At 33.0% G+C, this 26446-nt stretch overlaps 6 protein-coding genes and 1 pseudogene across 7 annotated transcripts in view; 2 read left to right on the top strand and 5 right to left on the bottom strand.

Moving 5' to 3' along the window:
* The window catches only part of kcc (solute carrier family 12 member kcc), a 355477-nt gene that overhangs the window by 235411 nt on the left and 93620 nt on the right, over positions 1-26446 (top strand). The gene's annotated exons all lie outside the window — the stretch shown is intronic.
* LOC137926603 (uncharacterized) lies at positions 90-3537 on the bottom strand. Its single transcript, XM_068770270.1, is given in 10 exon segments — positions 90-509; positions 718-973; positions 1050-1218; positions 1623-1704; positions 2182-2373; positions 2375-2479; positions 2796-2989; positions 2992-3050; positions 3172-3343; positions 3489-3537. Coding segments are annotated over 10 exon segments (1575 nt in total). The 3' UTR covers positions 90-212.
* On the top strand, positions 8711-9895 carry LOC137927150 (trypsin CFT-1-like). The gene is made up of 3 exons (XM_068770973.1): positions 8711-8952; positions 9025-9280; positions 9512-9895. The coding sequence occupies exons 1-3, from the start codon at positions 8726-8728 to the stop codon at positions 9806-9808; spliced, it is 780 nt and encodes a 259-aa protein (XP_068627074.1). The 5' UTR covers positions 8711-8725; the 3' UTR covers positions 9809-9895.
* On the bottom strand, positions 12432-13629 carry LOC137927149 (trypsin CFT-1-like). The gene is made up of 3 exons (XM_068770972.1): positions 13388-13629; positions 13060-13315; positions 12432-12815 (listed from the first exon to the last, which is right to left on the bottom strand). The coding sequence occupies exons 1-3, from the start codon at positions 13612-13614 to the stop codon at positions 12519-12521; spliced, it is 780 nt and encodes a 259-aa protein (XP_068627073.1). The 5' UTR covers positions 13615-13629; the 3' UTR covers positions 12432-12518.
* LOC137927151 (trypsin CFT-1-like) lies at positions 15616-17527 on the bottom strand. Its single transcript, XM_068770974.1, has 4 exons — positions 17464-17527; positions 17183-17348; positions 16210-16465; positions 15616-15951 (listed from the first exon to the last, which is right to left on the bottom strand). The coding sequence occupies exons 1-4, from the start codon at positions 17516-17518 to the stop codon at positions 15655-15657; spliced, it is 774 nt and encodes a 257-aa protein (XP_068627075.1). The 5' UTR covers positions 17519-17527; the 3' UTR covers positions 15616-15654.
* On the bottom strand, positions 19579-21183 carry LOC137927152 (trypsin CFT-1-like). The gene is made up of 4 exons (XM_068770975.1): positions 21112-21183; positions 20539-20707; positions 20207-20462; positions 19579-19998 (listed from the first exon to the last, which is right to left on the bottom strand). The coding sequence occupies exons 1-4, from the start codon at positions 21161-21163 to the stop codon at positions 19702-19704; spliced, it is 774 nt and encodes a 257-aa protein (XP_068627076.1). The 5' UTR covers positions 21164-21183; the 3' UTR covers positions 19579-19701.
* On the bottom strand, positions 21644-23026 carry LOC137926601 (trypsin CFT-1-like; annotated as a pseudogene).

The following is a 26446-nucleotide window of genomic DNA, read 5'->3' as shown; positions in this document are numbered from 1 at the left end:
AAAAGTTTATTAAAACGCACATTACAATATTTATTGTAGTATTATTTACAAGTTTTTTCTAAAAGAAATTATATTTTTTTGCAACTACATATAAAACATACCCTTCAATTTTTTAATAAATTTATGTGATGTTTGTTAATAAAAAAAAGATTCTAAACTTAGATTTAATTCAACTTTACGCAACATTTGTCACCTAAAATACGTTATCTGCTTTAAGCGTTGGCTTGTATCCAGGCCGTGAAACGTGATACACGCGTGTTAACTCCAGGGTAACGTGACAGTGCGCATTGTTCTCCCCATGAACAAATACCAACAATGACGTTATTGTGGATTAAGGGACCGCCTGAGTCTCCTTGGCATTGGTCACGGCCGCCAACATCGAGCCAGCCAGAGCACAGCATGTTTTCAGTAACTGTAAGACGTATATCGGCATAGCGTTGTTTACAAATAGAATGATTGACAGTCCAAACTTCGACATGACGTAATTGCTCAGAAGATGGTCCATTGACCTAAAAAATATATGTGTCAGTAGTTAATATTATTTCGCAAATATTTTTTAGCGAGAATTTTTATCTCAAAAGTAACAAATGATTCTTATTTCAAAATCATTGTATTGTCTATAAGAAAGAATCAATTATAGTTTTAGAGTTAAAGACGTTGAAGATATAAAATTGAATTGACTTTTTAGTAATATTTGTTTTAACAAATAAATCTTACTGATGTTGCACCCCATCCTACAGCAGTTACAGGCTCGTTGTCCGGTAAGACGTAGTTTGGACCAGCAATACTAGCAGCAAGAATAGTGTCGCTGATAACAAAGTTAGTGGACGATCTGAGTACTGAAATATCGTTGTCTACTGTGTAAGGATTGTAGTCACTATGATTAATGATAAGAGCAATTGAATAGACTACACCATCGCTATTTGCCCAAGTGGAACCCACACGGATACGCCATCGATTTGCTGCATCTCTGCTGTAAAAATATCGTATTTATAAAAATCATCTAGATTTATGTCAGACATCACAGAGGTTTTACTAAATAAACTTACTAGAAACAATGAGCTGCTGATAAGATAGATCTTTGGTTAATAATAGTACCTCCGCAAGCTTGCCAGTAATCTACTAAGTTCCAAGTATGCAACATAGCTGCAGTATAAGGATATGCTTCGATTGTTGTAACAGACCCACCAACAATTCTATTCGGCTTCCTGGGTGCAGCTAAAAATAATCCAATTAAAGAAAAAAGATCATTAAATAATGAATAGCTTCGGCTTTTTTTCTTCTATGGTGGTAATAACTAATGTAATTTTTAAATCTCTGAATCCAAAGTGATGACAAAGTTTAACAAATGTTTATTTGCGTTCATAGATAAATTTGGTTAATCATATATTTAGGAGGTTAACTTGAGCATTATTGAAATGTAGCTTATGAAGCTTATTAAATTTATACAGATATATATTAAATATGTATATGCCAAAATGTAATATAATATATTTTATTTCAATTATCATACTTCTTAAGGGTCAAAAACATTTATTAATAATGAATAATATGATAAGGAGATGGATTCACTGTCGATAAAAATAAAATATATTTTAATTTAAGAAGCCATTTTTACTTACCTGAGATTATAAGAAGGCCTGTAGCCAAAAGTAAGATGATAAGAGAACGCATTTTGGCTACGAGGTGCTTGTGTTGTTGCACCTACAATGTCTAACTATTTATAGTTAGTTACAGAAAATGCATAGACTGATTAAAATCTCTCGATAACCATAATTCATGTCAAATAGTTACCTAAGTTCTGATAAATAATTAAGAGATTAACAAATTGGTGTCACACGCTTTGTAAACACCAGTAGCGATAAAAATCTGTTAACTGTTTTAAATTTTCAAGAAAATCCACACAGTATTTTATGTTACATTTGAGGTTGGTATTGTTATGAGAAATACTTTAAATAATACTGATATTAAATTATCGTGGCTTCCACGCGGATAAAAGCCTTCTTTGGATCCCTCTGTTGTCAGTCTGTTGTAATCACTAAACCATACCAAATACGGTCTTACGGTCTACGGATTAAGTTTATAATTATTTATTTTTTATTTTACATTAACTCACAAATTATTAAAAAATATGTAGGTGTGTGTATATATAATTTATATAATATGTCCTGTAATGTAATAAAAGATCTTCTGAATGATGTAATATTTATTAAAAGAATAATTAAAATCGAAACCAGGAAAACGAAGTAAAGCACACCCGTTTCCCCAAGAGCACACACCAACGACCACGTTGTTGTGGATCAGAGGACCGCCGGAGTCACCCTGGCACTGGTCGAGGCCGCCCACGTCGAGTAAACCAGAGCACAACATGTTTGTTGGTGATGGTGCGGCCAATCTCAGCATGTCGATTTCTGCACGTGTTCTGATTAATAGTTCCGATCTGAACATGGCGCATTTGCTCAGAAGGACTACCGTTGGACTAAAACAAAAGGAATGTTTTATTTTACAATCACTCCCTATAATAAAACGGCCATCATTTTGAAACAGTCACATTATTCCAATGTTGACATTATTACGAATGCAATTCAATGCTGCCAAAAGCTCGGTTTTTCAAAAGTAGGTACTGGCAGCTTCAACCATCAGGTATAGGTATAGATAGCGAAAGAACATAGTCAACGCTCATGCTATTTTATGGTGTAAATAATACTGATATTTTAAGACGTAACACTGTAGACATCGTATTTTTACATTGGTCTAAATTAAAAAAGACAAAAATAAATTTACGTAACACTTACAGAAGTCACTCCCCATCCGATAGCCCAGACATTTTGGTTATCAGCGAGGTTGTAATTGGTACCAGCGAAACGTCCGCGGCGGGCTTGGTTGTTCTGTGAGATCGAAGATGATAGCCTTACAGTAGCAACATCATTATCGTAAGTTCGGGAATCGTAGCTGAGATGATTGATGATCTGAGCGGTGTTGTGTACACTCCTCCGTTGTTGGCATTGGTGGACGCCACACGTGTGCGGCATATATTTGCGGCATGTCCACTGAAAGTAGAATAATATCTAACTACAATAATTTTGAACACTTAAGACAACACATTAATATTGATTGAGACCTCTATGATACAATAATTTTTAACATTTTAATATTATACTTTTCATTTACATCGTGCAATAGGCCGCAGTGAGGATAGATCTCAAAGTAATGATGCTACCTCCACACCATTGGCGAAAGCTCACACCCGTATTAAATAGAAGAGCCGCAGCGAACGGATACTGGTTAATGTTAGTTACTGATCCACTAAAAATCCTTTGGGTGTTCGTGGGGACCGCATTTAATAAAGAACATTAATAATTATGTATCTAACCATATAAAAAGGTTTAAAAAATCAGTTATTGTAAACTTAAATAACAATTTTTATTATTCGATAAGTTTGTGTAGTTACAGTCTAAGTGTTATATTATGTTGAGAGTTAAAATTACCTGCCACTACAGCTACACCCAGGGCCAATAGCTGCAGAGTGAAACGCATTGTGGGACGCTCTGTTTGAATGATATTTGCGTACCTCATATTTATATCAGCGCTACTATGAATGACAGGTAGTAAAAAACTAGTGATTGATGACTATATCTGATAAACATAATATCATATAGCATGTTCATTTTTTACAATTTGGAAGTTTGTACGCCCATATTCATCATAGAATTTTTTTCTATTAACCGTTTTTACACTTAATCTTTATAACTAGATTTTCTATGTTGTATATATACGTGACTCCGTTTCACTTACTTTTCTAAGTTATTTTCAAAACAATTAAGTTGCTTAAAATTTTTATCTTTATTTTAAATTTACTACAAAATTAACCAAAATGTTAACTATGAAATTTGTGCTCCAAATTATTACAATTTCTCTATTTTTTGAAATATGTCGATATAGAATTAGTAATTAAAAAATAAAAGCATTGAATGAATTTTACAACTCAAAAAGATCTTACCTCGTATCTACAAGTGTATTTGGTTTCTGCCCGTTAGGAATCACTATCATCTTTACCTGCACCAATCTTAACAAAACGAATTCTCGGTAGACATAACTCTGCAAAAAAGATGTGTGCGTATTTACAATTTATTTAAAAATCTTTCTTAGGTGCTGTGACATTTTACCAACTTTTGTGGGTGTAGAATTAGCACCTTTTGCTGGCTTTTACACTAATATATCAAAAGTTTAGATCCTAAGTTTACAGGCCAGAAATGTCCTTTTTTGTTAATTGTGAGTCGAATCAGTCTTTCATCTTGGTTTTTGCAATTTCTTCAATCAAAATTCTGTGGTTGACGGCCACTTCTATAATTCGCTTCCAGGAGACTAGTGGTGTTGAGTACCTTCATCTAAATTACTACATCAAAGAATTTTTGGTGGTTGATTACCATGTTCTGTGAACTGATCTCACCTTTTAATGCCATTCTAACATGTCCTTAGATGATTGACCCTTTTTTGCCCATTTTAACCGACCGTGAACCAACGTGACCGTGGGTTAACTGGGACGCATCTGTTTTTAAAGACGCACTTCAGAAAAGCGAGTGCAACTAAATCACTATCACTTATCTGACTGCAGCTTGGCAGCCATCGCAAAACTGGGAGTTATCAAATTTATTAATTTGTATCAGGTCTTAAAGGATTTTGAAGCACATTATAACACTAGTTATTTACTATAACTTCGACTTTATCACATCTTTTTTTGGCATTAGACGATACTATTACAACTTATATACATTTACTTTAGTTACTTATTTATATTTTTAAACTATATGTACTAAACATTGATTTTCTATATATACTAAACCCTTTAAAATCTTTATTAATTTATTGATATATTTTGACGCGTTTCCATGTTATGTTTAGCCATCGAATCTCGGCTCAAACAATGAACTCAAGCAACAAGAGAAGCTTCTCCAGCCCTACAAGTAACGAAGAATCGTCCTCCCGACCTAACTACTTCCATCAAACCTCTACTTTCAGAACTAACTGTGAAACCTCAACTCTGTGTCCAAAGCTGGAACCTACCCACACAAAGCTAAGCTGCACCTGAACAACTCTCGCTACTTGAGAACAGACATAAAACTCGAAGTCACGTAGGTTACAGAGAGAATGTATCATTTGGTGAAAAAACCAAGACAGACTAAACAAAGGAAATGTCCAAGAAGAAGCATATAGGCGACGTCGAAAAAGGATCGTATTCAAGCTTGCTAAATCAGAAACACCATACGCAGGTGTTAAATCCATTCACTCGGTGGCGGCCACGTCCGATAATCAGAAAGAAACGAGCAACAAAGTTCTTGAATAAATAAAAAAAATCATAAGCACAATAAAAATAGGCAAAAACTCGATGAAGTTCAGAAGCTTAAAACCGGAAAGTACTTGTCGGAAAGTGCAGTACACAAGAAGAGATGAAGTTAATCATTGAATAAATCTGCCTGAAAAGAATTAAAAGCAGAAGACGTAAAAAATAAGTATCCCACGGAGGTTCTAAAAACGTCATAAATTATTATAACTCAGACAAGGATATTGTGATTTGTTGTGCTTTAAGGACTCAATATAAATAGCTGCTTTGCGGACTAGACATAAAAGAAACCGGGTTCGACATTAAATTTAGACGTAAAACCATAAACCATCTGACTTCTCCCACTGTGACGAGAATGAAAATGAAATGATCTAAAACAGAATTTAATATAGAGATAAATAAGTCAAATATACACAAACTTATTAGCAATAAAGAGAATATGCTAAAATTTATAAGATTCTGTGAATACTTAGCTAATAAAGTAATTAAATCAAACTAATAAGTAATATAAAGCAAGCTGTAATTATATATGTGCTGCATGCCTAGAATCATTAAGATGTTTCTACGTTTAAATATTAGATATTACAGCTGAGATTGGTTCTGTAACCTAGTTCTGAAATCAAATTTAGTTCAATAACGGATTATTTTTTTAAATAATTATACAATAAATCGATGATCACGACTGACGATATTAACGTGTCTCCGTAAGTTGAGGGTATCACATTGAGATCACCTCAAGGATGCATGGAGGTATGCAGTTTTCCAAATAAGAAGTATATCGATAGCATATTTTCGGTATTCACCTCTCTTTTCTGTATGATGATTCCCGACTTAAGCTAGGTTGTTCGATAAATTCACATAAAAATGCCGTCATATGAAAATACTATATAATATATGAATATACTAGCTCATCCGAATACTCTTTTTATTTTACATCACAACAAGTTAATGATAGTACATTAATCGAATAGCATAAAAAACAATATTTTTAACAACGATCGCTAAGACTAACTGTAACAGTAGGCTTTTCGTTTTAAAAGAATTAGTTCATTGTGATTACTACAGATTTACATATTTTGAACTAAAATATTATATCCTTTATTTAAAGAGTGAGAAATAAAAGCATTTCTTTGTCGTTGTATACTATATTTTTTTATTATTAAGGTTCTTCAAATTTTCGTTCTACGTGCTTCAGCAAGATGAAAATTGTTCCCCAAATTATCAATAATTTTAATGATCATGAAACATGCGCAGATCATGGGTAATGTACGCCATGTATTTTGTGACATAATTATCAAACCAAAATAATAATAAAAAATAGTTAAACAAATTTGCTCTCCGAGCCTTGTTTTTTTACAATTTATCTTATCTCTTTTAAAATACTTTATCATAATTAATTTTCAATAAATTATTCTCATCAATCAATTATAGCCGAAATTAATGTCAGGGCATAATTAATATAATCCTTAGATAAAATTCGAAAATGTTATGACGTAAATGCAACAACGATAAAATCTTGTATTCATATGTCATAATGTATAAAGACAGTATAAAAATCATAATGCTATAAAAATAGTTCGAAATTATATTGCTCGTTGCAGCGGTGATATTTGTACCTGAGTAACATATAAAATAAAATTTGTCTACAAAATACTACATAAAGTAATTGTTAGTAAGAGTATAATTTCCTTTGAACATGTGTAACGACTACTGTAAAATAAATAGAAAAATGAAAGTTCTTGTTTCTTTTATTCGTATTGCTTATACATCATTCATTGGTTATATCAGTAATTCTATTTTGCACAATCTGTTTTATATCGTAAAATAACATGATGGGTAGGATGATAACATTTAGATTTTGTAGCTAATGTTTAAAATAGCTATGATGTCTATTGACACCATAAAGTGGCTGTTATACTAAGTAATACTAATAAAACAATTATAAACGACTTCTCGATTAGATGCTGTCAAATTGTCGATCTCTTCATAGCCAATCGCTATTTTTACTTTTCTCACGAGCCACTAAATTGTTCTTACCTCTATCCTCTATCGAAAAGATAAATAATCAAAATAAAAACAGTATTATTTGCTATTCGCTGATTTATACACACGGTTTTCACTACTTTATAATAATTTTAAATGTAAGGCCTTAGCGAAAAATATTAATGCATTTTTATGAAATGTCTATGATATGCGACGATAAGAAAAAAAATGGAAGCTAGATTGCTGTAAGGAATTATTAATTAGAATTTGTATTAGTTGGGCGCTGACTGAAAGAAATTTGACGAATCGTGTACTCGTTTACCAATTTGTATTAAAGCATAATAGATCGGAACTCGAATCAGGAAACATGATTATTGGTGATAAAAAAGGATATCAAATGAAAAGATCATACATCATCAAATAGCCATCAAGCTCCACAAGATAGCGATATCGTCGTTCAGTGTGTGTGGCCATCGTGTTAAACAATATGCAATGCAAGTAGTGATTTTGTTTAAGGTAAGATTTTACATTTTTTTATGTACGCTGGCCGTTGAGTTCCACGGATATCAGTGAACCCCGATTAATAATTAAAAAGGGAATTTTGTGTGTGTCTGGACGGCTTGATTCGCCTGGGTTACAAAAGAAAATAATAACAAATGAAGAACCTTTGCTAATTTTGTTCATAATAGAACTATACAATAAATAGAAATCTCGTGTTGACATACAAACAACATCTAGACTTACTGTAAATAACGACGCTGCATAGTAAGTAATACATGGTAATACTAAGATACAAATACGATTTCGGCTAGTTGTTATCAAATTAAGACGGAAGCTTATGCGGAGATTAGATTCAAAGGCGATTAAACGCAGATATAAAAGGCTGTGTTCGTTTAAATCTGTCAGTACTGTTTATTAGTAAAATGCAGGTATTCACTGTGGTAATTTTCTTGGGCGCGTGTTTTGCCGCCGCCGCAGTTAAGTATAAATTAATAATTAAAGTTTTTTCTTTCTTATTACTCAATATTTTTGTTAAAAAAAGCTCATAAGGAAAGTAACTTTTATACCAATTGACTACTGCAGTACGTTGAATTTCAGCTTAATTGTCGATAGGGCATAAACTTGACTGTAAATGAAATATATAATGGTAGGCGTCTATTTCTGTACAAAGAATAGCAGAAAAGTATTGGTAGCTTTGGTTTAAGGCACGTTATAGCCAGTACAATTACAAACGAAATGTGGCGTACCAACGCATGATTAAAAGGGCATGTGCACCTGTTATCCAAGATATAGTTTTTTTTTTCTTATTGTGGTTCAGATCTTCTGTCTTCTAATTTTAGTGTTTAACGTGAATCTGACGCATTTGTAGCTTAGCACACTGTTCCTCTTTATTTGAATTGCATGCACGTTAAAGGAATTTTAATCTTCCATCTTAAATGTAAACAACAATGTTCAATTGCAGGTAGGAGAGAGAACCGCGATCTTGTCGGAGGATTCGAAACTGAAATTGGAAAATATCCCTTTATTGCTAGTCTCTTGTTCACTTCAGACTTATCCGTTTACTCGCAGAAATGCGTCGGTTCGATTCTTAACAGAAGATCCGTCTTAACTAAAGCTAACTGTTTTTGGTAAGTAGAATTTTAACTTTACGAGAGGAGAACAATTGATTAAAATAGTAAAGATATTGGTTTACATTTTAGGAATGATTCACCTGACACATGGCGAATCCGCGTTGGTTCTTCATACGCCAACAGCGGCGGCCAGGTCCACGCTACGTTGCGTATCATCAGTCATCCCGAACTTAATCCATTTTATTCTGAAAATGACGTAGCAATCCTGCACGCCGCTGTCCACTTTACGTTCAGCGACTTTGTCAGCGCAGGTAGCATTGCGGGAAGAAATTATGTTATCGCAGACGATGAACCCGTGTGGGCTGTCGGATGGGGTAGAAGTTCAGTAAGTATCTCGGTTTTCTTAAACTTCTAATAACAACATTTTAACCCATACGTTCATTAATTTTTTTTAACTTTTATATTTTTATCAACGTGGTACGAGGAACCTTTATTGCAATCTATTTATGATTCTGTTGCAAAGTGCTACAATTATCTAGATTGTAACCGTTCTCGCAGAAACATAAAGAGAGACCGAAAATCTTATACACACACACTCATATAAATTTTTTTATAGGTTAGTGCGACGCCATCTGAAATAATGCGACACATTCCGATGAACTATATCAATATCGAAAAATGCAAGTACATCTACGTTTATTGGGCCATGTATCCTACTGATGACATGATGTGCGCGGTAGTGGACCCAAACAAACATCGCAACGAAAGTCAAGGCGAGCAGGGCAGCCCTGTTCTTCACAATAACGTCATTGTGGGACTCGCGTCATGGGGCTTACAGTATCTGCGTTCCGAATACCCCGGAATCAGCACTCGTGTATCTAGCTATACACCTTGGATTGTAGCCAATGCTTAATAATTACTTTGTAACAATATTAAGAATGATTTGCTAGCTTGTTCGAATGCATAAAGAAAATAAAATAATAAAAAATTGAATATTGAACGATTGTTTTTGTATTTATTATTCTAAATTATATTTAAAGCATTTATTTCTGTTTTAAACTCTCATTTTTTAATTTAGTTTTTTTTGGAATAACTAACAATTGTGTGTGTAAATAAGGTTAGTAAAAATAGTAAAAAATCTTAATATTTACGAAATCAGCGCTAATATTCATTTATTGATATTCAAAAGAAAAGAAAGAATGCAGTACAAAGAGTATAATAAAACGCCGGTTGTGAGATTCGAACAGAACTAACTTTTATTATATGTTCAGAAATATACCTACATTTCACTTTATAACAATGACGGTAGGAACACTATACAATCTATGTTCCAATAGATGGCGGTATATGTATATTAATTAATGATTATTTGTATATAATTTCAACACCCCCACTATATCAAATAATCACATAATGACAATATGTTAACTGAACTTGGATCTATTTTACAACTATACCTAATACATTCATAAAAGTGTGATGCTTTTTAGAACACAAACATTTGTGAGCCAGTGTTCATTGGCGGTTAAATGTGCACTCGCTCCGGAGTCAATATACCAGTCAATTTTGGAGAAAGCACCATTTAAAAACACAGCACTAAATGCGTTTGATTGTTTACGTTCACAAGACTTGTTATTTTCTGAATCTTTATCGGAACTGGTGCAGTGATTGCGATAATGTCCCGTTTGTTTACACTTGTAGCATTTTATAACCTTCAATTTTGACTTTGACACATTTGAATTTGACACTTGCCCCTTTTTGACAAGGCTGCCAACCTTACAGCTTTTACGGAAACTCGCAAATGCTCCACTCACGTCGCCACTGTCTTCCTCCAAATCCAATAACTTAGTTTTTATGGCGTCCGCGGTAATCGAAATCCCTGAATGTTCAATCGCCATTATCATCGGTGAATATTTTTCGGATAATCCTGCTAGAAGTAGCGATCCGACCCATTCATCGTTGATTTTAAAACCAGATCCACTTAATTTTTGACTAGTTTCAATTATTTGAGTGACATACGAAGTCATGGATGTAGAATTTTCTAGACGTATAGAAATCAACGTCCTCAACAGACTGATTCTTCTGGTGAAACCCGAATCATCAAACAAATTTTTGAGTATCTCCCATAACTCTTTAGTAGTCTTAGATTCTTTTATATGTACATAAAGAGATGGATCAATAGTTAAAATCAGTTCCGCCTTAGTTTTTAAGTCGGCTGCGGCTTCTTCGGGTTTAGTAACTTTGATGTAATCAAAAGTTCCCTCCAACACGAGAAAATTCTCCGCTGCGAAAGCCCACTCTGTGTAGTTCTCCCGACCTTTCAGCTTAGGCACGTTCACGATATAGCTATTTGCCATTTTTAATTTTTAACTATATATCACAACTCACAGTTCACAAAACGTATAGTTCTCAATCTGCGTAGACTAATCGGCACGCTTGTGCAAGTCTTTTCGCGAGAAAAACAGTTTATTTTATAACTCGACTGGGCCCATAACCTATAATAAAACGCCGGTTGTGAGATTCGAACAGAACTAACTTTTATTATATGTTCAGAAATATACCTACATTTCACTTTATAACAAAGACGGTAGGAACACTATACAATCTATGTTCCAATAGATGGCGGTATATGTATATTAATTAATGATTATTTGTATATAATTTCAACAAAGAGAAAAAAACAGAGCGGTTACAAAATTATAGGAACTACAAAGAAATTTTATAAGTATTTGAAGGCAGACGAATTTTTTTAGTCATGTTAAACTCAAACAAGAATTAAACCGTCTTTCTGCTTGTTGTCAAACTAACAAACCAAAATTGAGTGTCTCATAATGCTATAACTTTCTTCAAAAAGAAGTATAATATTCAATATAACCTATATCTCTGCCGTTATGCTTCAGATTTCGCTTCTTTCTTAAAGATCTTGATTTTACCTTTCATTTATGTCTTCATTTTACTATACGTCGGGAACGTTATAAACAAAGCAATTGGGTTGTATGGCTTTGTAATGCAGACGTGTTGGGTTTTCAAAAATCCCGCTACAAATAATAGCGCCCTTTTTACCAATCATCAAATGATCGCTCCTATACGGTGTAGAACCAATGCGGGAAAACGTGCTCCTTTACTCATTTTACTTTACTCCTTTACTCAATGCGTACAATGTTTACCTCTCTGATATAGGCCTATGCGTAGAGCCTATAAAATTTTTTTAAAAAGTTGTTCCTCGTGAGTTATCATCGTATTAAAAAAAATTCGTCTGCCTTCAAATACTTATAAAATTTCTTTGTAGTTCTTATAATTTTGTAACCGCTCTGTTTTTCTCTCTTTGTACTGCTTTCTTTCTTTTCTTTTGAATATCAATAAATGAATATTAGTGCTGATTTCGTAATTATTAAGATTTTTTACTATTTTTACTAACCTTATTTATATAAATAATTGTTAGTTATTCCAAAAGAAAACTAAATTAAAAAATGAGAATTTAAAACAGAAATAAATGCTTTAAATATAATTTAGAATAATAAATACAAAAACAATCGTTCAATATTCAATTTTTTATTATTTTATTTTCTTTATGCATTCGAACAAGCTAGCAAATCATTCTTAATATTGTTACAAAGTAATTATTAAGCATTGGCTACAATCCAAGGTGTATAGCTAGATACACGAGTGCTGATTCCGGGGTATTCGGAACGCAGATACTGTAAGCCCCATGACGCGAGTCCCACAATGACGTTATTGTGAAGAACAGGGCTGCCCTGCTCGCCTTGACTTTCGTTGCGATGTTTGTTTGGGTCCACTACCGCGCACATCATGTCATCAGTAGGATACATGGCCCAATAAACGTAGATGTACTTGCATTTTTCGATATTGATATAGTTCATCGGAATGTGTCGCATTATTTCAGATGGCGTCGCACTAACCTATAAAAAAATTTATATGAGTGTGTGTGTATAAGATTTTCGGTCTCTCTTTATGTTTCTGCGAGAACGGTTACAATCTAGATAATTGTAGCACTTTGCAACAGAATCATAAATAGATTGCAATAAAGGTTCCTCGTACCACGTTGATAAAAATATAAAAGTTAAAAAAAATTAATAAAAAATATTAATGAACGTATGGGTTAAAATGTTGTTATTAGAAGTTTAAGAAAACCGAGATACTTACTGAACTTCTACCCCATCCGACAGCCCACACGGGTTCATCGTCTGCGATAACATAATTTCTTCCCGCAATGCTACCTGCGCTGACAAAGTCGCTGAACGTAAAGTGGACAGCGGCGTGCAGGATTGCTACGTCATTTTCAGAATAAAATGGATTAAGTTCGGGATGACTGATGATACGCAACGTAGCGTGGACCTGGCCGCCGCTGTTGGCGTATGAAGAACCAACGCGGATTCGCCATGTGTCAGGTGAATCATTCCTAAAAATTAAACCAATATCTTTACTATTTTAATCAATTGTTCTCCTCTCGTAAAGTTAAAATTCTACTTACCAAAAACAGTTAGCTTTAGTTAAGACGGATCTTCTGTTAAGAATCGAACCGACGCATTTCTGCGAGTAAACGGATAAGTCTGAAGTGAACAAGAGACTAGCAATAAAGGGATATTTTCCAATTTCAGTTTCGAATCCTCCGACAAGATCGCGGTTCTCTCTCCTACCTGCAATTGAACATTGTTGTTTACATTTAAGATGGAAGATTAAAATTCCTTTAACGTGCATGCAATTCAAATAAAGAGGAACAGTGTGCTAAGCTACAAATGCGTCAGATTCACTTTAAACACTAAAATTAGAAGACAGAAGATCTGAACCACAATAAGAAAAAAAAAACTATATCTTGGATAACAGGTGCACATGCCCTTTTAATCATGCGTTGGTACGCCACATTTCGTTTGTAATTGTACTGGCTATAACGTGCCTTAAACCAAAGCTACCAATACTTTTCTGCTATTCTTTGTACAGAAATAGACGCCTACCATTATATATTTCATTTACAGTCAAGTTTATGCCCTATCGACAAATAAGCTGAAATTCAACGTACTGCAGTAGTCAATTGGTATAAAAGTTACTTTCCTTATGAGCTTTTTTTAACAAAAATATTGAGTAATAAGAAAGAAAAAACTTTAATTATAAATTTATACTTAACTGCGGCGGCGGCAAAACACGCGCCCAAGAAAATTACCACAGTGAATACCTGCATTTTACTAATAAACAGTACTGACAGATTTAAACGAACACAGCCTTTTATATCTGCGTTTAATCGCCTTTGAATCTAATCTCCGCATAAGCTTCCGTTTTAATTTGATAACAACTAGCCGAAATCTTATTTGTATCTTAGTATTTCCATGTATTACTTACTATGCAGCGTCGCTATTTACAGTAAGTCTAGATGTTGTTTGTATGTCAATACGAGATTTCTATTAATTGTATAGTTCTATTATGAACAAAATTAGCAAAGGTTCTTCATTTGTTATTATTTTCTTTTGTAACCCAGGCGAATCAAGCCGTCCAGACACACACAAAATTCCCTTTTTAATTATTAATCGGGGTTCACTGATATCCGTGGAACCCAACCGCCAGCGTACATAAAAAAATGTAAAATCTTACCTTAAACAAAATCACTACTTGCATTGCATATTGTTTAACACGGTGGCCACACATACTGAACGACGAAATCGCTATCTAGTGGAGCTTGATGGCTATTTGATGATGTATGATCTTTTCATTTGATATCCTTTTTTTATCACCAATAATCATGTTTCCTGATTCGAGTTCCGATCTATTATGCTTTAATACAAATTGGTAAACGAGTACACGATTCGTCAAATTTCTTTCAGTCAGCGCCCAAATATTGACGATTTTATTTATCTACTTTTTATAAATGTGGGCTGGTCCAGCTGTTTTGCTCACGAACCCGTGGTTGTGTGTAATAAATGCCTTCTTACATTCGAAACATAGTCCTATCATGTAATTTTGAACAATAATTTTCCAGGTATCAGTTTCTATACAATGAATTGCTATTTACGTTAAAACTAGATGTATTTAGATAAGATACCGATTAATTAATCCAAAATTTCTAGTCATATACACGTAATAAGCTAATAATACAACGCTTTACTGACGAAATATTAAATTATGAAAGAGATAGACCGTCGCATCGAACACTACAACTATATCGGACAAATGTTCTAATGTAAAATGAAAATCGAAAATTGATAGAAATAAGTCTTATCAAGAAAATAATTCTAAATATTAAATAATTTATGTTTAAAAAACCGGCAATACAAACGAGTTTTTTTGGAACTTTTTAATTATAAAGTATACTTTAGAACAAAAGCTTTTTTCGCGTATTGCGTTTTAACTAGGAAATAAGACCGAAACATTTATAGGAATTATTTTTTAAATTTAAAATTTATCGGGAAAAGTTTTACGTGTACTTTTAACAACACTAATATTATTATAAAAACCTTTACCGAGGTCTCTTAATACTTGCATACATATGTATAAGCTTTTCAGGTATATTTATGTGTGGCGCACTGCAAAGACAATGGGTATGAGAATGCACAATACAGAGAATGCAAAATACTGAGACATGATTCTTTTAGCTATCGTTTGTTCATTATAATAAATATATAATATATATATAATGTAATATATATAAATATATATATATGTGTATATATATATATATATAAATTTAAATAAATGTTATTATGTCGTAAGTTGAAAAAAATTAAGTCTTTTATTTTTATTATTCTATTACTAAGCATTTGCTACAATCCATGGTGTAAAGCTAGACACTCGGGTGCTAATTCCGGGGTATTGGGAATATAGACACTGTAGACCCCATGACGTGAGCCCCACAATGACGTCATTGTGAAGAACTGGGCCGCCTTGTTCGCCTTGGCATTCCTGTCGATTGTTGGCTTGGTCCCATCCCGAGCATAGCATATCGTCGGAAGGATACATGGCCCAGGTGACGTAAATGTTCCTGCATTTATTCATATCGATATAATTGACTTGAATCTGTCGCAGTTCTTCAGATGCAGTCGCATTTACCTACAAAAGAAATAACAACAGTGTTACTGAACATGTTTTTAAACATCTCATGTATACTAAAAACTTAGTCGCAGTCGTATCTAATGAAATTATAATTAACTATAGCATTCGGTTCTAAGACAGCAGTTCCCACCTACGGCTATTATAGCTACCACGTATTAGTTACTTCAATATCGATATTGGAATATTCTTTTTTTTTACCGGCGCTAATAGACTGAAATTTTTTAATTAACAATTTATAGTTCTTAAAACGCTTACTGAATTTCTGCCCCATCCGATTGCCAATAATGGTTGGTTATTTCCAAGAACGTAATTGACTCCTGCAATGGCCCCAGCCCGAATGCTATCACTAAATATAAATGGGGTGGCGGAGTGTAAGACAGCTACATCGTTCTCGAATTGGAAAGGGTTGATCTCAGGGTGAATAATTATCCGTGCCGTTACGTGGACATTACCACCGCTGTTAGCATAACTCGAACCGACACGAATTCGCCATAAATAATCAGTGTCGCCGCTGTAAACATCAAAATTATTAATTTTATTTACTATGTATCTACTAATCTCATTATCCAAAAAACATATATTGATATAGTAATGATCGATCTGTTGTCCTTGCCCTGTTACAAAAACATAATTTACTCTCACATGTAACAAGCTCTGCATTAACAACTACGTATGTATATCACAAAATTTTCACTGACGCATTTCATAAATTTTGTTTGGATTTCTAACGGTCACTCTTAACAGCCTTTACAATATCATAATAATTTGTCAAGTTCCGTGTATTCCAAACAATTGGATTGTAATCTCTCACTTCGGATAAGAGACAGTCGAGAGACACTTCTCTTGAATACTGGTCCAAATAGCGAAAATACATGGAACAAGTGACCTACAAACTGATGTTGAAGATAGCATCCAAAACCCATCATGTATCACATGTAGTGTGTAAAAAGACATAAGAGAAGGGTATAATAAGAGAATGTAATTCAGCACGAATTCCATACTTACATGTAATGATATCAAGAAAACAAAAGACCAATTAAATCGTTATCCTGCTATCCTTATTTCTATTACGATTTAAACTATTTATTATTTTAATGTAAAAGGTTATAAAAAATATCATTTCCGTTTATAATAGAATTGACGCTGTAACACATTTTCACTTAACTTTATCTTATATTTATCTTACACACAATGTCTTTAAAGATAAAAAAACACATAAGTAACTTACACAAAACAATGTCCTATTGACAAAGCGGTTCTGCTAGTAATAATCGCTCCAACACATCTTTGCCAGTAAAAAGCTAAGTCCGATGAAAATAAAAGTGCAGCCACGTAGGGGTGATTTTTAATCGTAGTCAAGGAACCTCCAATTACGCCTGTAAGATCCTCGCGCTCTGCTTGGAAAATTGTTACATCTTTATTCAAAAATGAATTCTAGACACCATAATGTTTGTACTGTGTGTTATTAAGATCAAAATCTTGATGAACTCAATTAATTGATGAACTGACCTGCAGCCAAAGTTGAGGCTACTATCGCGGTAACAATTACGTACACAACTCGCATTATTCCTGAAACAAATGTAAATTGCTATCTACTTAAAATTCAATCTTATATATAAACCGTTAATCGATTTCCCGGTCGTTATAAATGATATAGTTAATATTTTATTACGATTAAATCTTATAAAGTATATATTTTTTATGGTGGCAAAATTCACTTGATAGTAATATATAATTTGTTAATATTCATTTCCTTTAATACACACCGAGTCGTAAAAATGAGTCATGGGCTTCGCGATAAAATCGTATAATCACTAAAGTGCTTTGAAAAGATCTCTCTTGTTATTGGTATATTTTAGATTAATTCTGATTAAAATGTAATAAAAAGTGGCCTTCTGTCTAATCCGTATTTTAAAAAATTAGTGTACAGTATAAAGACAACGATATTTTTGGCTCTTGATTATTAATCCTGTTATTTTTACAAGCAATCGAACTAAGAAGCCAGCACTATTCTGGTTAAGTAAAGTATTTTTGTTTAGTATTCAAATAGTGGTTATTTCTACAATCCAGCGTAGACGTTCGGAGACTTAGAAATATGTCTGCATAAGTTGCTCAGCTGTAGAATAAATCTCTTGTGCATTACCTTAAGATACCTACTTCTTACTGTTGTTAAGATTCTAAACCCGCTATAAGAAACTTGACCCAAATAATCTGAGCTCTGGCATAGTCCTTTGACTTTGTATAGCCATTAAGAATGCCCTTACCTGACAAATCGGTCTTTGTAAGTTTAAGCGTTGTCTCAAAGATTTTTGTTTTGTTTTTATTAGCATTTATTTAGTGTATTACAACAAGATAATAAAACAAGTCTACATAAAAACATAAGAAGAGTATTTTGAAGAAAAGGTGACATTCCATTTATAAGTATTTAAACTGCTCGCACAGTTCAAATACTTAAACAATTTTTCGAGTTATATGTTTGTGGAAGAATTATAAAACATTGGTAAAGATCATTTTAATTTTGGCCAATTTTGCCAAATTACAGCCGTCGAAGCTATAAAGGCTTCTGGAGTAAACTAAAAATAATAAAACTAAACTAATCTGAACCAAACATAGAAAGCATTGTATTTTATGATTGTGTAAATAATTTAGAAGGGTTCAGAAGTAAGCAAATATTCAAAATAATTGTTATAAATATAAATTCAGAATTCATTTCTTACTGTTCATGTAATAGATATTTTAGATACTTCAAAAACTAATATGGGTGTGTTTAATAATTGTGGAAGACCTGTTGTCTTTTTTAATGCCGATGATTTTTTTTTAGTGCCACGTATCTTGCCTTTTAATATTGTTGAACATTTTTCTACCATAAACCAACCAACTTTGATTAGGATATTTAAAAACGGTATTTGCGTCAATACCTTTTTCGTAGAAAACTATTTATGCGTAAATAAAACATTACAAGCTAAGTCATAAATGACAAAGCGCCTGCACGTTTGCTTACTGCGGTAGATACATAACTTATCTTTTGCTTATTGTAAGATTTTCGACAGTCATATATTTTGCTTCTCTTAAAAGTTTTCCGACGTTTTTTCGCATTATTACTTTTCTATATTGGGGAACCCTCGATACGTATTTTTTAATGCTTTTTATCTTAATGATGATAATGTCTTCTTTTTCTCCGTCAACCACAGAAGGCAAGGTCTCCAATTTGTTAACCCCAATTAGAGAACAGCAATATTTTTCTTATGGATAAAATTTTTATGGATATGCACTTGTACTCATTTAATGCTAGCGTAAAATTGCAACTAATCGAGGTCGTATGATTCTTTTACGGTCTTCAGTTCTTCTCTAGTATTTACTATTTTAATACTATATTTTTAGAAGCTAAATCATATTTGTTTACGCGTAACCGCTACAAAATAACCGAAAATTCGTCTTTGTTTAACACTGACTTAATTTTTTTCATGGAGTAGTCATATTAATTTTAGGAAGCTTAAGTTTTTTAATTCAAAATCAATTAAGGCAAAATTTTATTAAAAGTTTATTAAAACGCACATTACAATATTTATTGTAGTATTATTTACAAGTTTTTTCTAAAAGAAATTATATTTTTTTGCAACTACATATAAAACATACCCTTCAATTTTTTAATAAATTTATGTGATGTTTGTTAATAAAAAAAAGATTCTAAACTTAGATTTAATTCAACTTTACGCAACATTTGTCACCTAAAATACGTTATCTGCTTTAAGCGTTGGCTTGTATCCAGGCCGTGAAACGTGATACACGCGTGTTAACTCCAGGGTAACGTGACAGTGCGCATTGTTCTCCCCATGAACAAATACCAACAATGACGTTATTGTGGATTAAGGGACCGCCTGAGTCTCCTTGGCATTGGTCACGGCCGCCAACATCGAGCCAGCCAGAGCACAGCATGTTTTCAGTAACTGTAAGACGTATATCGGCATAGCGTTGTTTACAAATAGAATGATTGACAGTCCAAACTTCGACATGACGTAATTGCTCAGAAGATGGTCCATTGACCTAAAAAATATATGTGTCAGTAGTTAATATTATTTCGCAAATATTTTTTAGCGAGAATTTTTATCTCAAAAGTAACAAATGATTCTTATTTCAAAATCATTGTATTGTCTATAAGAAAGAATCAATTATAGTTTTAGAGTTAAAGACGTTGAAGATATAAAATTGAATTGACTTTTTAGTAATATTTGTTTTAACAAATAAATCTTACTGATGTTGCACCCCATCCTACAGCAGTTACAGGCTCGTTGTCCGGTAAGACGTAGTTTGGACCAGCAATACTAGCAGCAAGAATAGTGTCGCTGATAACAAAGTTAGTGGACGATCTGAGTACTGAAATATCGTTGTCTACTGTGTAAGGATTGTAGTCACTATGATTAATGATAAGAGCAATTGAATAGACTACACCATCGCTATTTGCCCAAGTGGAACCCACACGGATACGCCATCGATTTGCTGCATCTCTGCTGTAAAAATATCGTATTTATAAAAATCATCTAGATTTATGTCAGACATCACAGAGGTTTTACTAAATAAACTTACTAGAAACAATGAGCTGCTGATAAGATAGATCTTTGGTTAATAATAGTACCTCCGCAAGCTTGCCAGTAATCTACTAAGTTCCAAGTATGCAACATAGCTGCAGTATAAGGATATGCTTCGATTGTTGTAACAGACCCACCAACAATTCTATTCGGCTTCCTGGGTGCAGCTAAAAATAATCCAATTAAAGAAAAAAGATCATTAAATAATGAATAGCTTCGGCTTTTTTTCTTCTATGGTGGTAATAACTAATGTAATTTTTAAATCTCTGAATCCAAAGTGATGACAAAGTTTAACAAATGTTTATTTGCGTTCATAGATAAATTTGGTTAATCATATATTTAGGAGGTTAACTTGAGCATTATTGAAATGTAGCTTATGAAGCTTATTAAATTTATACAGATATATATTAAATATGTATATGCCAAAATGTAATATAATATATTTTATTTCAATTATCATACTTCTTAAGGGTCAAAAACATTTATTAATAATGAATAATATGATAAGGAGATGGATTCACTGTCGATAAAAATAAAATATATTTTAATTTAAGAAGCCATTTTTACTTACCTGAGATTATAAGAAGGCCTGTAGCCAAAAGTAAGATGATAAGAGAACGCATTTTGGCTACGAGGTGCTTGTGTTGTTGCACCTACAATGTCTAACTATTTATAGTTAGTTACAGAAAATGCATAGACTGATTAAAATCTCTCGATAACCATAATTCATGTCAAATAGTTACCTAAGTTCTGATAAATAATTAAGAGATTAACAAATTGGTGTCACACGCTTTGTAAACACCAGTAGCGATAAAAATCTGTTAACTGTTTTAAATTTTCAAGAAAATCCACACAGTATTTTATGTTACATTTGAGGTTGGTATTGTTATGAGAAATACTTTAAATAATACTGATATTAAATTATCGTGGCTTCCACGCGGATAAAAGCCTTCTTTGGATCCCTCTGTTGTCAGTCTGTTGTAATCACTAAACCATACCAAATACGGTCTTACGGTCTACGGATTAAGTTTATAATTATTTATTTTTTATTTTACATTAACTCACAAATTATTAAAAAATATGTAGGTGTGTGTATATATAATTTATATAATATGTCCTGTAATGTAATAAAAGATCTTCTGAATGATGTAATATTTATTAAAAGAATAATTAAAATCGAAACCAGGAAAACGAAGTAAAGCACACCCGTTTCCCCAAGAGCACACACCAACGACCACGTTGTTGTGGATCAGAGGACCGCCGGAGTCACCCTGGCACTGGTCGAGGCCGCCCACGTCGAGTAAACCAGAGCACAACATGTTTGTTGGTGATGGTGCGGCCAATCTCAGCATGTCGATTTCTGCACGTGTTCTGATTAATAGTTCCGATCTGAACATGGCGCATTTGCTCAGAAGGACTACCGTTGGACTAAAACAAAAGGAATGTTTTATTTTACAATCACTCCCTATAATAAAACGGCCATCATTTTGAAACAGTCACATTATTCCAATGTTGACATTATTACGAATGCAATTCAATGCTGCCAAAAGCTCGGTTTTTCAAAAGTAGGTACTGGCAGCTTCAACCATCAGGTATAGGTATAGATAGCGAAAGAACATAGTCAACGCTCATGCTATTTTATGGTGTAAATAATACTGATATTTTAAGACGTAACACTGTAGACATCGTATTTTTACATTGGTCTAAATTAAAAAAGACAAAAATAAATTTACGTAACACTTACAGAAGTCACTCCCCATCCGATAGCCCAGACATTTTGGTTATCAGCGAGGTTGTAATTGGTACCAGCGAAACGTCCGCGGCGGGCTTGGTTGTTCTGTGAGATCGAAGATGATAGCCTTACAGTAGCAACATCATTATCGTAAGTTCGGGAATCGTAGCTGGGATGATTGATGATCTGAGCGGTGTTGTGTACACTCCTCCGTTGTTGGCATTGGTGGACGCCACACGTGTGCGGCATATATTTGCGGCATGTCCACTGAAAGTAGAATAATATCTAACTACAATAATTTTGAACACTTAAGACAACACATTAATATTGATTGAGACCTCTATGATACAATAATTTTTAACATTTTAATATTATACTTTTCATTTACATCGTGCAATAGGCCGCAGTGAGGATAGATCTCAAAGTAATGATGCTACCTCCACACCATTGGCGAAAGCTCACACCCGTATTAAATAGAAGAGCCGCAGCGAACGGATACTGGTTAATGTTAGTTACTGATCCACTAAAAATCCTTTGGGTGTTCGTGGGGACCGCATTTAATAAAGAACATTAATAATTATGTATCTAACCATATAAAAAGGTTTAAAAAATCAGTTATTGTAAACTTAAATAACAATTTTTATTATTCGATAAGTTTGTGTAGTTACAGTCTAAGTGTTATATTATGTTGAGAGTTAAAATTACCTGCCACTACAGCTACACCCAGGGCCAATAGCTGCAGAGTGAAACGCATTGTGGGACGCTCTGTTTGAATGATATTTGCGTACCTCATATTTATATCAGCGCTACTATGAATGACAGGTAGTAAAAAACTAGTGATTGATGACTATATCTGATAAACATAATATCATATAGCATGTTCATTTTTTACAATTTGGAAGTTTGTACGCCCATATTCATCATAGAATTTTTTTCTATTAACCGTTTTTACACTTAATCTTTATAACTAGATTTTCTATGTTGTATATATACGTGACTCCGTTTCACTTACTTTTCTAAGTTATTTTCAAAACAATTAAGTTGCTTAAAATTTTTATCTTTATTTTAAATTTACTACAAAATTAACCAAAATGTTAACTATGAAATTTGTGCTCCAAATTATTACAATTTCTCTATTTTTTGAAATATGTCGATATAGAATTAGTAATTAAAAAATAAAAGCATTGAATGAATTTTACAACTCAAAAAGATCTTACCTCGTATCTACAAGTGTATTTGGTTTCTGCCCGTTAGGAATCACTATCATCTTTACCTGCACCAATCTTAACAAAACGAATTCTCGGTAGACATAACTCTGCAAAAAAGATGTGTGCGTATTTACAATTTATTTAAAAATCTTTCTTAGGTGCTGTGACATTTTACCAACTTTTGTGGGTGTAGAATTAGCACCTTTTGCTGGCTTTTACACTAATATATCAAAAGTTTAGATCCTAAGTTTACAGGCCAGAAATGTCCTTTTTTGTTAATTGTGAGTCGAATCAGTCTTTCATCTTGGTTTTTGCAATTTCTTCAATCAAAATTCTGTGGTTGACGGCCACTTCTATAATTCGCTTCCAGGAGACTAGTGGTGTTGAGTACCTTCATCTAAATTACTACATCAAAGAATTTTTGGTGGTTGATTACCATGTTCTGTGAACTGATCTCACCTTTTAATGCCATTCTAACATGTCCTTAGATGATTGACCCTTTTTTGCCCATTTTAACCGACCGTGAACCAACGTGACCGTGGGTTAACTGGGACGCATCTGTTTTTAAAGACGCACTTCAGAAAAGCGAGTGCAACTAAATCACTATCACTTATCTGACTGCAGCTTGGCAGCCATCGCAAAACTGGGAGTTATCAAATTTATTAATTTGTATCAGGTCTTAAAGGATTTTGAAGCACATTATAACACTAGTTATTTACTATAACTTCGACTTTATCACATCTTTTTTTGGCATTAGACGATACTATTACAACTTATATACATTTACTTTAGTTACTTATTTATATTTTTAAACTATATGTACTAAACATTGATTTTCTATATATACTAAACCCTTTAAAATCTTTATTAATTTATTGATATATTTTGACGCGTTTCCATGTTATGTTTAGCCATCGAATCTCGGCTCAAACAATGAACTCAAGCAACAAGAGAAGCTTCTCCAGCCCTACAAGTAACGAAGAATCGTCCTCCCGACCTAACTACTTCCATCAAACCTCTACTTTCAGAACTAACTGTGAAACCTCAACTCTGTGTCCGAAGCTGGAACCTACCCACACAAAGCTAAGCTGCACCTGAACAACTCTCGCTACTTGAGAACAGACATAAAACTCGAAGTCACGTAGGTTACAGAGAGAATGTATCATTTGGTGAAAAAACCAAGACAGACTAAACAAAGGAAATGTCCAAGAAGAAGCATATAGGCGACGTCGAAAAAGGATCGTATTCAAGCTTGCTAAATCAGAAACACCATACGCAGGTGTTAAATCCATTCACTCGGTGGCGGCCACGTCCGATAATCAGAAAGAAACGAGCAACAAAGTTCTTGAATAAATAAAAAAAATCATAAGCACAATAAAAATAGGCAAAAACTCGATGAAGTTCAGAAGCTTAAAACCGGAAAGTACTTGTCGGAAAGTGCAGTACACAAGAAGAGATGAAGTTAATCATTGAATAAATCTGCCTGAAAAGAATTAAAAGCAGAAGACGTAAAAAATAAGTATCCCACGGAGGTTCTAAAAACGTCATAAATTATTATAACTCAGACAAGGATATTGTGATTTGTTGTGCTTTAAGGACTCAATATAAATAGCTGCTTTGCGGACTAGACATAAAAGAAACCGGGTTCGACATTAAATTTAGACGTAAAACCATAAACCATCTGACTTCTCCCACTGTGACGAGAATGAAAATGAAATGATCTAAAACAGAATTTAATATAGAGATAAATAAGTCAAATATACACAAACTTATTAGCAATAAAGAGAATATGCTAAAATTTATAAGATTCTGTGAATACTTAGCTAATAAAGTAATTAAATCAAACTAATAAGTAATATAAAGCAAGCTGTAATTATATATGTGCTGCATGCCTAGAATCATTAAGATGTTTCTACGTTTAAATATTAGATATTACAGCTGAGATTGGTTCTGTAACCTAGTTCTGAAATCAAATTTAGTTCAATAACGGATTATTTTTTTAAATAATTATACAATAAATCGATGATCACGACTGACGATATTAACGTGTCTCCGTAAGTTGAGGGTATCACATTGAGATCACCTCAAGGATGCATGGAGGTATGCAGTTTTCCAAATAAGAAGTATATCGATAGCATATTTTCGGTATTCACCTCTCTTTTCTGTATGATGATTCCCGACTTAAGCTAGGTTGTTCGATAAATTCACATAAAAATGCCGTCATATGAAAATACTATATAATATATGAATATACTAGCTCATCCGAATACTCTTTTTATTTTACATCACAACAAGTTAATGATAGTACATTAATCGAATAGCATAAAAAACAATATTTTTAACAACGATCGCTAAGACTAACTGTAACAGTAGGCTTTTCGTTTTAAAAGAATTAGTTCATTGTGATTACTACAGATTTACATATTTTGAACTAAAATATTATATCCTTTATTTAAAGAGTGAGAAATAAAAGCATTTCTTTGTCGTTGTATACTATATTTTTTTATTATTAAGGTTCTTCAAATTTTCGTTCTACGTGCTTCAGCAAGATGAAAATTGTTCCCCAAATTATCAATAATTTTAATGATCATGAAACATGCGCAGATCATGGGTAATGTACGCCATGTATTTTGTGACATAATTATCAAACCAAAATAATAATAAAAAATAGTTAAACAAATTTGCTCTCCGAGCCTTGTTTTTTTACAATTTATCTTATCTCTTTTAAAATACTTTATCATAATTAATTTTCAATAAATTATTCTCATCAATCAATTATAGCCGAAATTAATGTCAGGGCATAATTAATATAATCCTTAGATAAAATTCGAAAATGTTATGACGTAAATGCAACAACGATAAAATCTTGTATTCATATGTCATAATGTATAAAGACAGTATAAAAATCATAATGCTATAAAAATAGTTCGAAATTATATTGCTCGTTGCAGCGGTGATATTTGTAC

This window comes from Battus philenor, unplaced genomic scaffold, assembly GCF_028537555.1.
Source record: "Battus philenor isolate CCGP_79_NKW_IND1 unplaced genomic scaffold, ilBatPhil1.0.hap1 SCAF_3, whole genome shotgun sequence".
Taxonomy (NCBI): domain Eukaryota; kingdom Metazoa; phylum Arthropoda; class Insecta; order Lepidoptera; family Papilionidae; genus Battus; species Battus philenor.
Note: the sequence above shows the minus strand (reverse complement) of the source record. Positions and strands in the feature narration are given on the sequence as shown.

Bases quoted from the DNA above. Each gene is read 5' to 3' on its own strand.
- LOC137927150 (XM_068770973.1), top strand. From the start codon at position 8,726: ATGCACGTTAAAGGAATTTTAATCTTCCATCTTAAATGTAAACAACAA. The intron at 8,953-9,024 runs GTAAGTAGAATT...TTTACATTTTAG, and splicing joins ACTAAAGCTAACTGTTTTTG to GAATGATTCACCTGACACAT. The intron at 9,281-9,511 runs GTAAGTATCTCG...ATTTTTTTATAG, and splicing joins TCGGATGGGGTAGAAGTTCA to GTTAGTGCGACGCCATCTGA.
- LOC137927149 (XM_068770972.1), bottom strand. From the start codon at position 13,614: ATGCACGTTAAAGGAATTTTAATCTTCCATCTTAAATGTAAACAACAA. The intron at 13,316-13,387 runs GTAAGTAGAATT...TTTAATTTTTAG, and splicing joins ACTAAAGCTAACTGTTTTTG to GAATGATTCACCTGACACAT. The intron at 12,816-13,059 runs GTAAGTATCTCG...ATTTTTTTATAG, and splicing joins TCGGATGGGGTAGAAGTTCA to GTTAGTGCGACGCCATCTGA.
- LOC137927151 (XM_068770974.1), bottom strand. From the start codon at position 17,518: ATGCGAGTTGTGTACGTAATTGTTACCGCGATAGTAGCCTCAACTTTG. The intron at 17,349-17,463 runs GTCAGTTCATCA...TTTTCCAAGCAG, and splicing joins AGCCTCAACTTTGGCTGCAG to AGCGCGAGGATCTTACAGGC. The intron at 15,952-16,209 runs GTAAGCGTTTTA...TTTCTTTTGTAG, and splicing joins TCGGATGGGGCAGAAATTCA to GTAAATGCGACTGCATCTGA.
- LOC137927152 (XM_068770975.1), bottom strand. From the start codon at position 21,163: ATGCGTTCTCTTATCATCTTACTTTTGGCTACAGGCCTTCTTATAATC. The intron at 20,463-20,538 runs GTAAGTTTATTT...ATATTTTTACAG, and splicing joins TCAGCAGCTCATTGTTTCTA to CAGAGATGCAGCAAATCGAT. The intron at 19,999-20,206 runs GTAAGATTTATT...TATATTTTTTAG, and splicing joins TAGGATGGGGTGCAACATCA to GTCAATGGACCATCTTCTGA.